Source organism: Podarcis bocagei (assembly GCF_964188305.1).
Source record: "Podarcis bocagei genome assembly, chromosome: 1".
Lineage (NCBI taxonomy): Eukaryota > Metazoa > Chordata > Lepidosauria > Squamata > Lacertidae > Podarcis > Podarcis bocagei.
This window is the reverse complement of record NC_138125.1, coordinates 65,384,042-65,402,056: the sequence shown is the minus strand read 5'-3', so window position 1 is coordinate 65,402,056 and position 18,015 is coordinate 65,384,042. Positions and strand designations below refer to the sequence as shown.

Sequence of the window (18,015 nt, the reverse complement as noted above, 5' to 3'; positions counted from 1 at the left end):
TAATGGCTGGCAGGGCAGCACAAGCATTGCTCACCAGGCATCCTGATGCTTTGCACTACTGCCAGTTACCAAGAGGGAGAAGCAAAATTGGGGAGCTTGACACAAGTGCAGTGGCAGGAACAATGGATTGACTCCACTGCTGCGCCTACCCTGTACCCCCACTGCCTTCCCCTCTTTCAGTAATCAGCAGCAATGGGAAGCCAGGGGAGAAGAACCACACCGCTAGTCACTACTTCTTCCAGAGCACAACCGTACTAAGCAGTTTCTGAAAGTGCTTCCAAAGTATATTGAATCAGCAGTATATGTCCAGCCAGTTCCATTGGCATGAATGCATTACTCTTATAAGCACACTAAATTAGGAGACATAATAAGCTATTATGCAACAACACCAATATTATAGCTTTAAGTCATAAGTGTATAAAATACTGCAGCAGTACACTGAAATACAGTGATCTCCAATGAGAGCATTGATTTGCATATTCAGGCACATAGATCAAAAGGAATATTCTGTCACCTGATATCGCATATGTGCATGAATGATTCAATGCTTGTTCCATTTGTGGAATGACCTATGTACAGTCTCTAAAACCGGTTGGCTCTGAAGTTGGGACATACGCTAACCTATTCACAAGACATCACACACATGCATATTTACCATGAGATAACAGCAGACTCTTCTCCTAGTTAGGAAGAGAGTTTTGCAAGCCTACTCTTAGGTGACAATGCAGTGATGGCTTGCTCCGGCGCAATTGTAAAGACATTAATGGAACTTTTTGTAAGACTATTTGGGACAGATTGTTGAGGGGACATGAGCAGACCGAGGTAAGTCAGTGGAAGAGCACAAAGAAGAAGACTGCAGTAGTCAAGGTGGGAGAGGACCGCGGATGCTTCAAAGATTTCTCTTCGACAACAGAGAGGAAAAGCTGTTTTCTGTAATGTTGTAAAGGAAGAAGCATCATCATTTGATGACATACTAATTGAGGCGGGAAGAAGAGAAGAGTCAGAGAAAACTAATACGTTGTGTCTGATCAACAGGGTGGATAGGTGACAATGGGAAGAAAGATGGGAAGTTCAGTCTTGAGAATATTGAGCTTGAGATGATTATAAAGAATCCAAGTAGAAATATTGACTGGACACCTGTAGATAAGAACTGTAAAGATAGCTTTGGATTTGGCAATGAGGCACTATAAAAGGTTAGTGGGACAGTATTTACTCTTGCAGAAGCCTTGCTGATTCTGCTTCAGCAGGGCTTGTTGTTCTATATGTTTGGCAATTCTCTCTGGAATGCTTTCCACCAATTTCCCTGAAATAGACATTAAGACACAGTAATTGTCTGCATCCCCTTTTAAAAACTGGTGTTACATTGGCCACTTTTCTGTCTCTTGGAACAGCATCTGCTCCTGAGGGCAAGTTACATACAGTGGTACCTCAGGTTACATACGCTTCAGGTTACAGACTCCGTTAACCCAGAAATATTACCTCAGGTTAAGAACTTTGTTTCAGGATGAGAACAGAAATCGTGCAGAGGCAGCGCAGTGGCACCAGGAGGCCCCATTAGCTAAAGTGGTGCTTCAGGTTAAGAACAGACCTCCAGAACGAATTAAGTTCTTAACCCGAGATACCACTGTTTTTCGGTTAGAAGTTGGAAGACCAGGAATTTCATCTTTGAGTTCTTTCAGAACTTTTGTTACCTTGAAGCTTTGTCAGTGAGGCTGAGGTGCTTCATCAGCTGTTCTCTTGCTTGCACACTCGGGTGCTACCTTAGATAGTTAAGTGCACTGTATGAGATTCCAAGTGACCAACTAAGTTTTTTTTTTAATGTACACGCGGCTTTGTGCAGGGGTTCTGTTCCCACCCCTATGCGTGTCAGCTGAGCATGCATAAGCGCACCCAGCCTGTTCAGCTTCACCCCTGCTCTGCCCTCTTCCAAGTCCGAAAGGACCCACGCATCCATTTTCATTCATCCTGAGACACGACCAGAATTATTTTGATCAAGAAAATTCAGCGACAGCTTACAGAGGCTTCACAGCAATTTTTAAAAGCAATATGCAAATACTAATACACGTTGCCTAATTTATTTAGTATATTCATTAGCCACCATGCACCCTATTAACTATTCATGCAACTCATCTTTAAACAGCATGGCATATTTTTTAATTAAGGATTGCGAGCTCAGAGTGGGTTGAACTCTCATGGCCCAGCAATTCTACTCCCAAATAATAATGTCCTACTTGGGACATTTTGCAGGGTATGTTTCTTGTAAAGCTTTCTTTCTTTTTAAGTTTCATATTATTACCTTTGAAATTATTAAATTGCAAGCAGCAATATTCTACAAAGCACTGATAACAGTGACATACATATAAAATATGCAGCAGTTGTATTTCAAATGCCAGCAGTCATATTCCTTCTACTTAAGAAAACCCTGATCAATCAGCAAAAAACTGTAGCTAGGTAAATAATGAACTACTCTTATTTGTTGTTCTGGGTTTTTCTGTTTTCTAATCATCAGTATCAGCTGCACCACAGGATCCCTTTGGTTATTTTCCTGATCGATCTCAAGCCCTTGGGTGACTTGTTAGCAAGATGCTTTGGAAATAAAAAGTGACGCAAAAGATGTGCAAACGCCTTATTAATCGTTAACTTACTTCTACCTCCAAGCCACCTGCTGTAGCTACTAAGTTGATTATGGGGCAAAAAGACGTCAGAAAGCTCAAGAAGGTTTGTTTTAGTACTGGCTGCATCAAGCATTTCACCCCAAGATACTATCTGAATTGTCATTCAAGCTTCAAATGTTCACAGGATCTGACCTTAGAATTTAAGAAGTGCGTCAGTTCTGCAAAAAAACAAAACAAAACCCTGGCAATTAGTTGATCATTTATAGCAAAGAGAAGAAACTCAAAAATATATTGTGTCTTATTTTTAAATGCCAGTGGTTTGGTTGTTAAAAAGAGCTTGAATAACCAACTTTATTTTGCAGGGTTGTTTTTTTGTTTTAAGTTAAAGCAAAGAAAAACACAACACTCATGGTTATCAAATTATTATTTTTTAAATTACTAAACTTTTTTTTTACAAAACCAAAACAAAGTCCACCCACATAAAAATATGAAACCAAAGCCAGGATCAGCTTATGCTTTTATTTGTAAAATAATAATATCCACATATGTAAAATAAAATGCAGTGCTCCGAAGTAGATTTGTACCAAAAATCATAAGCCAGGTGGGTGTTTTTTCCTGGGGAATCTGCGCTTCTCAAAAATGAATTAATTCAATCAAGCGTTTTGTCTACTTGAAAGGAAGTTCCACTATGTGCATGGAAAGTGGGGAAGCCACAGAATGAGTGTCGACGCAACTGCAGGCAGCTGGGCAGACCAACCTTTAGTGATTCCTCACTAAAGAACAGAAAAATGCAACAATGTTTCTGAAACACTGAGCTGCCTTTGGTTATTGATGCTATTGTGTTTACTCCACTAACTATATTTTCCTCAAATTCTTCTCCACATATTAGTTTAAATTTGTAGCAGCCATTTAAAACAAATTCAAAACAATTGCGGTATACAACTTGTTACAATGTTTTACAACTTGTTCCTTTCGAAGTTTTACAATACAGTATGTAGAAATTATGTTAGAAGGTGGCAGGGAATTTCGGAGTGTTGGGTGCAGAGCTCCCACTGGATATACCCAGGCTTGAGTTTTGTTAAATAACTTCTACTTTATATAATTCTCTAGAACCTATTCATTCAGATTCGGTATACAGTGGTACCTCGGGTTACATACGCTTCAGGTTACAGACTCTGCTAACCCAGAAATAACACCTCGGGTTAAGAACTTTGCTTCACGATGAGAACAGAAATCGTGCGGCAGCAGTGGGAGGCCCCATTAGCTAAAGTGGTGCTTCAGGTTAAGAACAGTTTCAGGTTAAGAACGGACCTCCGGAACGAATTAAGTATGTAACCAGAGGTACCACTGTATGGTTGATTCCCCAAAGATTAAACGGAATGGGTATCCCGCCCCTCCTGTGCTTTCAATTTATGTGTTTGCATGAAACAAGCCCTCACTTACTATCAGTCTATAAATGGGATTACTAGCTTACAGCTAGCCATGGTTTGCTGAAAACCTCTCCTGTTGATAAATGACTTGTAACAGCAGGAATCATCAGGAACTCATAGCTAAGGTAACATTCAAGTCTCATCATTATTTTATAGGCTACAGGCTTCAGCCAAGTTGGGCAGAGCCAACCCAAGATTGGCCTGCCTAGGGAAAACTGAAGCTGTACAAAGGGGCAGGTCAGTTTGCAAGAGGGCTTTCAAATAGCCTAGGACTAAGAGCACTTTCTTTGAATGCAGGTGCCTGTTCCTAGGAGGGACACACACACACACACACACACACACACACACACACACACTGAGCAGGGCTAAACCCTCCCTCACCAATAGATGAGCGGAGAGTGCAATTCTGCTGGCTACAGGGGTCTGCTTCACATGGAAATTGTTGTGAAGGCAGCCCTAGCAGGATTGAATCTCCCACTCTCTGAGGTCAGCAGACACAGTATCGCCCACCACCTCCTGATGGTATCTTTAATTAAGGGTTTATAAACCCTATTTAGGGACGCGGGTGGCGCTGTGGGTAAAACCTCAGTGCCTAGGGCTTGCCGGTCGCATGGTCGGCGGTTCGAATCCCCGCAGCGGGGTGAGCTCCCATCTTTCGGTCCCAGCTCCTGCCCACCTAGCAGTTCGAAAGCACCCTTAAGTGCAAGTAGATAAATAGGTACCGCTTTCTAGCGGGAAGGTAAACGGCGTTTCCGTGTGCTGCACTGGTGCTGGCTCGCCAGAGCAGCTTCGTCACGCTGGCCACGTGACCCGGAAGTGTCTCCGGACAGCGCTGGCCCCCGGCCTCTTAAGTGAGATGGGCGCACAACCCTAGAGTCGGACACGACTGGCCCGTACGGGCAGGGGTACCTTTACCTTTACCTTTAAACCCTATTTAAACATTAGTCCTGCCCCCAATTTGATTCAGGGCTGGCTCCAGGGTGGGTGTTTCCCAGATCATATTGGGAGGGGAAAGCATAAGGATGGATGGAAGTGGTTGTATATAAAGCATTCTATCAATGGTTTGTTATATCCCATACTCTAAATTCAGTTAGCTTCCTATAGACAGAATCTAGTCAGTCTTTTGAATAATCACTTGACAATTGACATTTCTGATTCACCGAAGTCAAGATCACACTGAAACACACATTTATATGAGAAACAGTATTACTTATTCTTACTTGTGAAGTTACCTGTTTCTCTGTTTGCTGTCATTTGTTTATACTGTGTATATAGCATTAGGGCCAGAGAACAGCAACATTGCCTGCAATGACTAAAAGCTTTAAGAACCTTGGAATCCAAACTAATTTATATGTACTGTACCTTTTATTGTACAGGGCAAAGAAAGCCTTAAGTGAAAGTATGTGGCCATGTATATACCCCCCAGAACTCTTATTATAAAAATGGGCATGAAAAATGCAATGGGTGAATTTAAAGTAACAGTTACTTGGGTGTACATAATCATCTGCATTCCAGCCCAATTCATTGCATCTTATAGTCCGATACGAATCTGGTTGAAGCCAGTAGGACATTCCAAGTCTATGAGGTATACGATTGCAACGTACATTTTAAAAAAAACAACAACACAAAAAACATCATCAGGCAAGGGTTTTAAAGTGTGCAATCCTCTTTTATTGCTATCTAAGTTGATGGGCATCACTGCCTCCTATGGGAGCAAGTGCCACAGTTGATGCAACGTAGGAAGAAGTACTTTCTTTGATCTGTCCTGAATCTTCCAACATTAAACTTCATTGGACTTCCAGTTTTGAGAGGGAGAACAACCTTTCTCTGTCAATATTCTCCATGCCATGTCATGTAACCTCTTATGTGCCTTTTCTCTAAACATTCCTCATGGAGCATCGCTACATCCCCTTGATCATTTTGGCTGCCCTTTTCTGAACCCTTTCAAGCTCTACAATATCCTTTTTGAGGTAAAGTAGCCAGAAAAGTACATAGAATTTCAAACACAGTTGCACCATAGATTTATATAGCAGCATTACAGTATCAACAGTTCTAGTTTTATTTATGTCTACTCTCTAATTGATACTGCAGTAACCTCGGCAGGTACAACTAGTCCCAGGCAGCAAAGAGAGTTGCATTCAAGAAATGATGGCTAGGACAAAGTAGCCTCGCTGAAGCGAAAACATACCAAAATGCCAAATCAATGTAAACAGAGTTCTAATTCCAGGGCCATTTCCCACACATCTAGACTTTTATAAACCACCTATCTGCTCCCATTTATGATCATGTGTGAAACACATTCTCCAATTGGAAAATATATGGAAACAGGCATAATTCTAATTACATATACAGTGGTAAGAACCTTGGATAATTAGACTGAAAATTTAAGACAACACAACACGAAGCACTGAGGAAGCTACAGTGAAATTATTTTCTTCCAGGCAGAATTAAATAGCCATACTTGAAATCTTGGCAAAGTTTAAGAAGCTTTTGAGATCTCCCTATCTGAAGGAAAGTGCAAGAATATTTCTTCAGTATTTTTCTGATTTCAAGAGGGTACTAACTAGCACATTCTGAAATCCAACACAGTCGAGGGCTTGGTGACTCATCAGCTGAAGACAATACTAAGGCCAGAACTGGTTCATTCGATGTTATGAATGGAAATGAAGGAAGAACAAGTTCAGGACTGATTCAGTGTGAAGCACATAACATATAATACCTGACAAAAAGGAAAAGGGGAATAATGGCCAAACTTCACATTAAATGAATGGTCGGAAATTGCTTAACTACTTGCATAGTGCTTAAGGAGAAAGTCATCATATATTTGGCTTCTCACTTAGGAGATTTTTCATAGTACTAACTCAGGAGTCTTCCCCACATATGGTTGAGGAAGTTTTTAAACAAAAACAGTATTAGAGTCATTAGGCAGGAGGGAATGGCAAAGGGAGCATATGTTAAGAAGTTAAAGACCTTTTCTCTTTCTTTCTCTCTGTCTTTCTGAAGTGCAAGGCTTTGTACCTACAAGGAAGTCTAGTGCAAAAGACATACCTCTTATGGGCAGACGTGTGAAACAGTTGTCCAGAGATGAGGGAAATATGCCCACTCTACATATGCACAGAAACATTCCCTAACACTACTTCATACACACATTCCAGGTATGAAGCCTGACACTGGAAATAAGCTCAAAATGGGTTTTCATATATTCTGGATCAGAAAAGGAGCCCCATTTTTATTATGAGCACCCCTTCTTTAAGACATTCCCTATTATGGACTGTTGAACATCCATGCTATGTAATGTCCATTTGCAAGTGAAACTTCTTTGTTCCAACAGGCTTTTGGGAACCGACTGCTTTTAATGGAAGGGTTAGTATCATGCTGTTTTTAATGGAATCATTTGTACCTTTAAAACAGATTTTATATGTGTATATAGTTTTAATTTTATCACAGTTCAATTGTTTTTTAAATTATTGTTTTGTCTATGTTTTTAGCAATTCTCATTTTTATTTGTAAGGTGCCTTCAGTCCTGTCAGGGGAAAAGGCAAGGTATTAATAAATACAACAACAACAACAACAACAACAACAACAACAACAACAACAACAACAACAACAACAACAACAACAACAACACTGTCAATAAGCCACCACTGCAAAGGCAGTTACCAGCTTTGGAACAAGGAAAGATATTAAAAGAGCTTCAAACTGTGATTAATACTCTAGCTTGTTCAGAAGCTGATAACCATAGTTTCCCAGTTGAGACAAAACAGAAACTTATGGTTAATTAAAGACTTCCTGGTTTGAAGGGAAGAACAAAGGGGATGTGTGCATGGAAAAAAGGTGTGTTCGTATCTCAGTTTATTAAGCTGAGATATAATTGTTTAGCAGGACTAGAATCTAGTGAGCCAATTATTTTTAAAGCTGATATGTTATAATTCTCTGACTTGCAAAGAGCTCCAAACAAATAAATAATTTGAAAACTAGCACTAAGAAACAAAGTATCACAAAGTGCAATATATATGTTTGGTCACGAGTATCTATACTAGTTGAGGTAATTCCGCCTCTTCAGAAACTGGGAAACCATGTTCTGATACAGAGCTATAGGACCTGTTACAAAGTAATTCAGCATTCTCAGGGTTCTATAGGAGAGCTCTAGCAAGAGAGAGGCAGACCTGATTACATTAAACCTCAGTCTTGTAAGTTCTGGCTGATGGCAGCATAAATCGCTGTCAAATTCCACTACTACAACCAACAGGAAAATTTGATATAAATTGGATTTTTTAAAGAGGCTTGCATGATTCACAACGCAGTACTATATAGTCATTTTGCAGTGTTTCTCCAAGAGTTACTCAAAGAAGGAAAGAAAAAGGCAATTTCAAGATGATGAGGAAAAAACCTTGAACAGCTCTGCAACTAAACTAACATTATATCCAGTTACTTCCATAATATAAACAAGTTCTAAACTCTGGCACAGCCACTATTTGGGGGGCAGGGGATAGGTGCCCAGCAAAAAGTGCATGCATCCTAGTACCTCCTAATTTGGATTGCATGGAGGTGGGGAAAAGGTTGCATATATTATTTATTGAACTAGTTCAGGGTTTCCCAAACTTGGGTCTCCAGCTGTTTTTGGACCACAAAATCCGTGACCACTGGTCCTGCTAACTAGGGATGATGGGAGTTGTAGTCCAGACCTGAACTAGAGACGTGATGTACACCATGGATGAGGAACAGATGCAAGGCCAAATGCAACCTTCCAGACTTCCCTATCTTGCTGTTTGGACTCACCCCAGGCTATGGCCCTTACTGGCCCTGCTTTGTGCCCCCTTGCATGTTTCTGCCTGGTTGGAATATGTCCTTGAACTCAGATAAAGTTTCTTGTCTGCTTGGTTGAAAGACACTTTTGCCTCTGGTCCTGATCACTACTAGTGGTTGCCACAAGGTTACTCAGAAAGGCACGCGAAACGTGGACTGGAAAAGGTTCCACACACATTTTACACCACCACTGACCTATGGCCCTTTCTTTTAGAAATGATTAAAATTGCGATGCACCCCTCAAGGCTTTCTTCCTGGTTATTCACATAATGATTTGTAAGGTCAACTACACAAACCAGTTTTGAAAGACAAGTATTACTAGGCGACAAGCTGAAGAGACAGTTCTGCACAATGCAGACATCTGGCCTGCAATTATTTCTTCCAAACTGAGGCCACATAAAGATTACAAAAGCCAATGTACTGAACAGGCACATAGAGAGGCACAAAGTTGAATTGTAGGTGTTCCCTCTTGCGTGTCTGGGTTTGTATTCTAAATTTTACACACACACACAAATCAGAATTCATTTTGTTGCAGTAAACTTAATTTCACCTTGAACCAAAGCACACACATTTTAGGCAGTCAATATATATGATGAATTTATTTCCTCCTTCATCTAAGGTATGATTTCATTTCCAACTGAGTATATTATAACAACTTGACTCCACTGTGTAGGATCTGCGTAGGTTTCTCATCCTTTCAAGTTTGCAATGATACTAACATAAGTGCTAGATTGCAGGCACCTTTTGTAACCTTTCACTTTCAGTGGCTGTAAGAGGGTTTATTTGTAATATATATTGCAACTGACAGAATTCTATTTTGCTCTGGAATCTTTGCAGCAATTCCGAACTTGTAGGCTTCCCCCGAATGCACGTCAAAGGATTCCTACCCACACACTGAATACCTAATAGGGCCTGACCCATTTCCTTTTCTTATTAAAACAGCACTGCATCTTTAATGAAGACCACAGCTAGAAAAAAAAAAGAAGGGCTAAGCTTGCTCAAAAATTATGAGTCTTTAAACTCCAGGAAAAACCCAAAGCATTCCATGCTGTAACAAATCCACATACAGCATTAATAACCAATTTGGTTGTAAACAGTATGCTATATGACTCTGCCACTCTCAGAAGATGGGAAAAACAGCTAACACAGGTTTTTGAGCAAGAAGTCCGAGACTAGACAGAATCTGAGCAGTGAGAGCAGACACTGACTAGAGGCCTGGATCAGCTGGCCTGAAGCTTGGGCAGGGGCCATCTGGGGTGGAGTTGTGGGAGTAAGGTCCTACTACTTCTCTTCGAGGGAAATCTTGTGTTCAGAGTCTGGGTACAGGTGGGTCCTGACCTATACAGCCAATTGGAAGCTGAAGAAGCCAAGCCAGACGTTTGGCTTCCAAAAGAACGTTTGCAAACCGGAACGCTCACTTCTGGGTTTGACTGCTAAGGTGTTCATCAACCAAGGTACGGCTGTACTAGATCAGGGGTAGGCAACCTAAGGCCTGTGGGCCAGATGAGGCCCAATCGCCTTCTCAATCCAGCTCATGGATGGTCCGGGAATCAGCATGTTTTTACATGAGTAGAATGTGTCCTTTTATTTAAAATGCACCTCTGGGTTATTTGTGGGGCCTGCCTTGTGTTTTTACATGAGTAGAATGTGTCCTTTTATTTAAAATGCATCTCTGGGTTATTTGTGGGGCATAGGAATTCATTCATTTCTCCCCCCCCCCCCCCCAATATAGTCCGGCCCACCACATGGTCTGAGGGACAGTGGACTGGCCCACGGCTGAAAAAGGTTGCTGACCCCTGTACTAGATTAATGACTTGCCTCTGATAGTGTGAGCTTCCCCTTTAGGGGTGGGGTGGGAACTCATTAGGGTGCTCCTTCCCTGGAGACTTATGGTCTCTAACTGATTTTGGCTGTGAGACCTGGAAGACCTGCTTTCTACCTTGCAGGCCCTGACTGACTCCATATAAAGCTGAGGCTACTGAAGAAAGACTTGGGTTGGGGAATTGTTTAGGGGTTTTCGTTGGGGGCAGGGTTGTTGCAGTTTTTGATACTACTTGTTTGTATCTTTATTTTAGATCTTATTATGGATTATGTGGAAATTGTTTGGTTTGGTTGTGTACTTTTTGATGTTTTTATTTTTTGTTTATGTTGCAATTTTTCATTTTTTTCATGTTGTAAGCCACCTTAAGCATGGTTTAACTATGGAAAGGCAGCATACAAATAACATTATGTATGTATTATGTGATACTTTGGGGAACAGTGAGATGTGGAGGGCCATACATATGATCCTTAAGCACCCTCTCCAAGGTATGCTGATGATATCCAACTCTCTTTTTTCTGAAACATCGGAACTGGGACTGACTTAGAAGGCCCTGAACCAGTGCCTGGAATCAGTGGTGGGGTGGCTCTGCGGGTGAGTGATTCCTAGGTCTAGGAAGTCAGTAAGTTGCCTTCCCTGGATGGGGTTATACTCTCTCTGAAGGTGCAAGTGCATCGTTTGAGGTTGCTCTTGGCTCCAGCTGTCACTGGAGGCTCAGGTATCCTTAATGGTTAGAAGTGCCTTTTATGGCCATTCCTGGATCAGGTTAGCGATTATCTTTGGATCTGGTCCAGAGGCTGCAGCTAGTGTAGAATGCGGTGGCTAGGTTGCCTCTGGGGACAAACTACTGCCAGTATACAGTGTTCCCATTGTTCTAGGGGCATTTTGCGACCGGGAATTTCATTAGCGCGAGCAGTTTCTGAGCTCTGGGCACAGTACTGTGCCTAACACTTCAGATTAAAACTGTGGAGTAGAAGGAAAGGAGGACCTTTTCCTGCCTCCTCACTTCCAGCTATTCTCTGAAGACTGAAGAAGAGACCCTCTTAAGAATATTAGTGGGGTGGGCAGGGGAAGGACTAGACCATGTGAAAAAATTAACGTAATATTTTAGCTGCAGTTCATTCATTTTCAGCTTTGTATTTTTGTTATAAAAAAGTGAGCCTAGACATTCCATTGTTGTGCCCATAACCCTAGGTTTAAAGTGTCATTTAGCTCCTAGCTTTCATATCTCAGCTTCTGACACTGCCAGTATATAATACCCTACTTGCAGGATTTGAACTGGCTAACAAACTGCTGCCAGGCCAAATTCAAAGTGTTGGTAATAACACATGAGGCCCTCTAGAGATCAGGACCAGGTTACTTAAGACAACAAGTTATCCCTTATATTTCCAGTACAACAGAAGGGGAAGAAAGAACTTTTGTGGAGTTGCTCTTCACTTTGCAAGAGAGCTCCTCCTGTAGCTTCCAAAGACCTCAGAAGCTCACACTGCAGTAACTTGGAGCAGGGCTTCTAGCGTGGCTGCCCTTGTTTTGTGGAATATCATTCCTGTTGAGACACAACAGGGGGCCACTGTCTGCACATTCCAAAAACAACCAAATACATATTTACAGGCTTTCCCAACTGGATACATGGAACTTTGCCATGAGCATCTATTTTGCTTGGTTTCCTTTTTGCTTTAATTGCATTTGCTAGTTTTTTGTTTTGTTTATGTTGTTTCCAGTGTACACGGCCTTGAGACAGTTGTAGAGGTGATTAATAAATCAATAAATAATAAAAGTAATATACTTATTTTACAAAACTTATAAATTATTTATTGCATTTTAAAAATTGACCTTCAACCTAAAGACTCCCACGGTGGTGATTAGCTGAAGTATACATGGCTGTAACAACAGTAGCTCAAGGCATTAAATTCAAATTATACTGTATATACTCGTGCGCACACACACACACACACATGCAAGTTGGGGCATGTAATTCTGCTTTCAAAATTCTACCTGTAATGTATATATATTCTACCAGAGCAAACTATCTGGTGTAAATTTGTATCATTAATTTTATTTTATTATCATAGAACCAAAGAGTTTCAGAGTTGGAAAGGCCCCCAGGGGTCATGCAAACACATGCATGTGTGCACACTCTTATGCTATTAACATATTAGACCTGGAATGAATTGTACTCACGGGTGAGATTCAGAAAGCCGCTGAGCCAGTTGATAGGCTGTGGGATCTCTGTCAAGAGCATATATTTTAATATCTGCTGCCTCTTGCATAAGCGCCTTGGTATGGCCTCCTGCTCCAAATGTCATATCAAGAATACACTGAGAGGTAGAAAAATAATAACCTTGTTATTTTACTTAATAGTGCAGGGGGGAATTAAAGTTTAGCATCCATCTCTGCTTATTAACCTTTAAATTGTTGATCGTATTATTTACCCAATCATTATGCGTATATTTGCATTTTGAGATCAGCATCAGCAGTCCTTAGGTTCCTAAATGGAAAACATAACTCACAGAAAAACCATTTGCCATCAGTCCACACCCTTGAAGATGTCTTAACTTCCAAAAGAAGTGGAAAAGAAACTTCACCATTCAGAGGTCACGTTTGATAGCTGTGGTAGGTCAAGCTACCTGCAGTGGTACAACTTGGCCACAATAGTCCCAACAGGACCACTGCAATCTGCTCTATGTGGAGTGTCATCTGAATGAGGCTTGGAAACTTTGACTAATGCAAAATGCAGCTGTCATGATGCTAATGAGACCAGAAGGTTTGAGCACGATAATATTTTTGCACTGACAACTATGGTGGTTACACAAAGCACTGGTATTAACCTTCAAGGCATTAAACAGTGTGGAACACAATTACCTTAAGAAAGGGTGGGCAACTGGATTTGGCTGCCAAGCGAGATGCAGAACTGGTCCACCCTCTGTGGTCCACTTTTGACAGGTAAGTGGGGCTGCCTACCTGTCAGCTGCTTGATATCATTATGACATCTGGTGTGGGGTAAGTGGGTGTGACTGGGGAAAACCAGTCTCACATGTCAAATTAGGACTGCTGGCAGGTATAGTTTGGTCCACAAACCAGAAGTTCCCTTTTCTTGAGTTTTAGAATCACCTGTACTGTATTCCAAGATCTGCACCAGATATCCTGCTCAGGGGTCCATCCAAGTAATAGGTTAAGATGCTGAGCCTCCAAGACAGGGTCTTCTCATTGGTAACACTGCAGCTGAGGAATTCTCTTCTAATTAACATTCATTTGGTCTCTACAGTACTAGGATTCAAGATGGCCTTATAAACTTAGCTTTGTAATATTGAGCTTCCTTAAGATAATGTGTCATACATTTCCTGCAGTTCTATAGTTCTACTTGTGCATTGCCTTGTGAGGGATACTTATAAAGAACTTGATATATATTGTATAAAAGTGTAAGTAGATAACTTTCTAGGACACTCCTAGATGCTACTATGAAAAGTTAATTATTAACAAGTTCCTGTGTCCAGATTACACATATTAATTTAAGCGTTTTCCTAGGACTGCCAATCCAATAGTACATGCATATTAACTGTATTTTTAAAATGTATTTCACAAACTAGGCAATTAAAGAACATGAACTGACCTGGAGACATGAAATTGAGTTGTTCACAATGCCATAATGCGCATGTATTTCTGAAAAGACTGACTTTAAAAAGTCAACTTGTGCTAAAAACAACTCAAGAGAAGCAATCCTCAAGTTGCAATTGCTGAATAATATCAGGTTTTGCACTTCTTTTTTCCAGCTATTACTTCACTAAGTGATACCAATATTGCATATGGAGATGTTCTGCTTTGGTAATTTCACATGCTCTGCCATTTATCAACAGCTCTGTTCTACTGGCCTGATGCTTTGTTTTAATATAGCATAATTGAAGAAACAGCTGAAAGGTAATTTGCTAAAAGAAAACCCCAGCAGAATATAGATACAGAAAATAGATTCACTATAGTGAAAAACAGAGTTGTTCTCATGTGGATCACATATTTGTATGGCTTTTATGCTCTGCTATTCAATCTTATCAAACCTGTTTTCCCATTTTCTTACTATGTTTTTGTAACAAAATATGTCATCATGTTGCAGTTTGCAGGGCCGCTGATAGGTGGCCATGCCAACTTCAGTGTGATGACGGAACAGCAGGCAGGAGGCAGAGACAGGTAGGTAAGCAAGCAAGCGGCGTGGGTGACCCAGATGAACTGCAGAAGAACAGCCAGGACAGGGCAGGGTAGTTCCCCATCAACCATCCTGATCTGTTGTCATTGTGTCGCTGCCGCTTTGGCCACAGCAGCATCAGAGGCCAAGGATGAAGAAAGTGACAACAAGGCAGGACAGTGGGGAGATGCCATGATGGGCAAGCACTCTCCCTGTTGCTACCATTGCTGATTGCTTATGGGAGACAACTTGTGAGCCGGCTGGCAGTGAGTGGGCAAGTGGGAGGCCTGTGCAGATCTTCCCATGTCCCTCCCCCCATCTCTCCTTTGTCCACCAGGGCAGGGTTTAAGGATCTGTGAAGGGATGGAGGGGAGTTGGGTGAGATTAAGGGAGGGGGTAGAAACGTGGGTGGTGCTGTGGGTTAAACCACAGAGCCTAGGGCTTACCGTTTGGAAGATCGGCAGTTCAAATCCCCGCCATGGGGTGAGCTCCTGTTGCTCTGTCCCTGCTCCTGCCAACCTAGCAGTTCGAAAGCATGAAATGCAAGTAGATAAATAGGTACCGCTCCGGCGGGAAGGTAAACGGCGTTTCCATGTGCTGCTTTGGTTTGCCAGAAGCGGCTTACTCATGCTGGCCACATGACCCGGAAGCTGTACGCCGGCTCCCTCGGCCAGTAAAGCGAGATGAGCGCCACAACCCCAGAGTCATCCGCGACTGGACCTAACAGTCAGGGGTCCCTTTACCTTTAAGGGAGGGGGTGGCAAAGAGGTGGGGGTGGCATGAGAGGAGGGGCAGGAGCCCGTAGTACTTGAAGCTTAAGAACAGGCACATCTCCCCAGACCAAGGGTGGCTAAACTCTTTTGACCCTAAAGATGGTCAGGTATACCTTTGAGGCTACAGGTCAGTGGTAGATGTGGTGGACCTATGTGTGCATGTACACATATGCTATGTATACATTACACATAGTGACCTCACACATACAGGACACACACACGAGACAACCAGGCCCACAGCACTCAATCACACACACATGCATACACTGTCACACACAAACATACGTAAACACAGGTGCACATGCATACATACAACCAGCCCTTCCCACTCGAGCCCGGAGGTGAAGGTGGGTGGGAACACTGCCCTTTTACTTTGAACATTATGATCTGTGAAAAGCAAAGTCAGCGTTTCTCCACACCCCTGCTTCAGAGCAGGGGCAAGTGGCAATGCTGCCTTTTACTCTTAAACAGGCAGGCATTATCTCTCCGCTGCTTAGCACTAAGATTGGAAAAGAAAGATAATTTTGTCTGTTCTTAATAGAGGGTATCTAAAGTTAAATATGAACCTTGGATTTCAGGAAAGCCCAGAGGAACAGTATTCTATAGCTAGCTACAGTAATGGGAAAAGGAGCCCAAGATGGGTGGGAGTTTCTATGTATGAGTGCCTAAGTGGCAACTATAAACAATTCCAACAAAATAAAAATCAGAGCGCTCTGAATAGGCCAACATGGCTGCACAAAAGCGAAAAACCCAAAAGGTCATGTCATGCATAGAAAATGGAAGCGATGGCAGGTAACAAAGCAAAAGTTCGGACAAGCATCCCAGACTTGTAGGGTGTTTACGCTATGTTCCAAGTAAGATGGACAGAACAGCAGGACTGCTCACACACAGATCATTTTTAGTCAATTTAAAATTTAAGAGTAGGTAAGATGGAACTTCCAAATAAAATGCCATAATTAAAGTTCCTGGTTTGCACTAGAACTTGACAGAAGTACATACAAATAGGAAGAACATGTATGCTTTATTCTGCGCTTCCCTGGCCAACCCAGAGACAGTATTTGAAAGGCTGACTTCAACACATTTTTTAAAAAAAATATTGTGTCATATATAACTAATCTTCCTTTTGGAAGATTAAGGCTGCAATCCTATACCCAGTTTCCTAGGAGTAAGCCCGACAGAATTCAATTGGATTTACTTCTGAGCAGACATACAGGACTGCACTGTACTAATAGCTTAAGCATATTCCCAACACTTCGTAATACATTAATTACAGAATTCATTCAACGTTCAAGAGCACAGAAAACAGATCATTAGTTTGGGCATACTTCACACACCTTGCCTGTCCCCCCCCCCGTTCCCCCCCTTTTTTGGAGGGGGGGGATAATTCTGTACAACTAGATGACATTTTATCCCCATGGTCCTGTAAATACCAGAAAAGATGATTATACCACTTCCTGCAATGAGTCACACTTCTATAGTTAAGTTATGATGCCCTGCTACAGTTTCTCATAGGAATTTTAAAATCAGTTTGTGACTGTACATTTTTGAAAGTATTCAAGTTTCCCATGATAGCCACAGAAAAACAAAGCACTCCAATGCTCCTTCCCCCCACCCCAAATTTAGTGATACATCTATGGAAGTCCATCACCTTAAGTTTGCATTTAAAGAAGAGATAATGATCTTCACTTTGAAATTATATTACTGGTTTAAATCACTTTGTCATGTTTTTCAACAGTATGTCTCAATATTTACTTTTCTAGAATTAATGTATTCTTGTCACTATTTTTTCCACCTTTTAACAAGATTAGATAGAAAAAAATACGAAAAAATATTTTGTTCCATTAGATCTCTGGCTGTACTGAATAAAAGCATAAATCGCACAATGCAAGAGTATTAAAACTGATCTTTAGATAATCATTCTTATTAATGACTTTTGTTCCTGCAGTGTAGTAGGATTTTTTAATTTTCCTTTTCGGTGAGGTCTGCAATGATGGCTTAGGCTACAGTCCAACACACACCCTGGATGTGGATGGATGGATGGGGAGTGGGGTTAGGCTCTTGTGTGCCACACTCACTGCTGGTGGAAAGGAGAGCCACTGGGCTTGGGAGGGCACCACTGCAGTGGAGGTCCCAGCTTGTTCTAAGTTATTGCTGGTAGTAACCAGCAGAAAGGCCCCCAGAATGAATGTAGCTAGGTGGGCCACAAGGTGCCAGAGGTCTTGAATGCACTGGATCCTAAAGCCCCACAATGTTTCAGCCTTTCACCTATGCCAACCTGGAGATGGAATAGTGAAATAAAACCTCACAGACCTTCTGCCTTGCTAGCAAGAACCAGTAGGACTTCTGATACCGCTCCATGTCTCTCCAGCCCTCTCATTAGGATTGCTTTGCCCACTTC

The 18,015-nt window shown here is 41.6% G+C and overlaps 1 protein-coding gene across 4 annotated transcripts in view; it reads right to left on the bottom strand.

The window, feature by feature from the left end:
* Window positions 1-18,015, bottom strand: part of METTL15 (methyltransferase 15, mitochondrial 12S rRNA N4-cytidine) — a 104,235-nt gene that overhangs the window by 40,945 nt on the left and 45,275 nt on the right. For all 4 annotated transcript variants that reach the window (XM_081165524.1, XM_081165522.1, XM_081165525.1 and 1 more), the window contains one exon: window positions 12,852-12,988. In XM_081165524.1, the coding sequence (XP_081021650.1) occupies window positions 12,852-12,988 (137 nt within the window). The remainder of the gene's footprint in view (window positions 1-12,851; window positions 12,989-18,015) is intronic.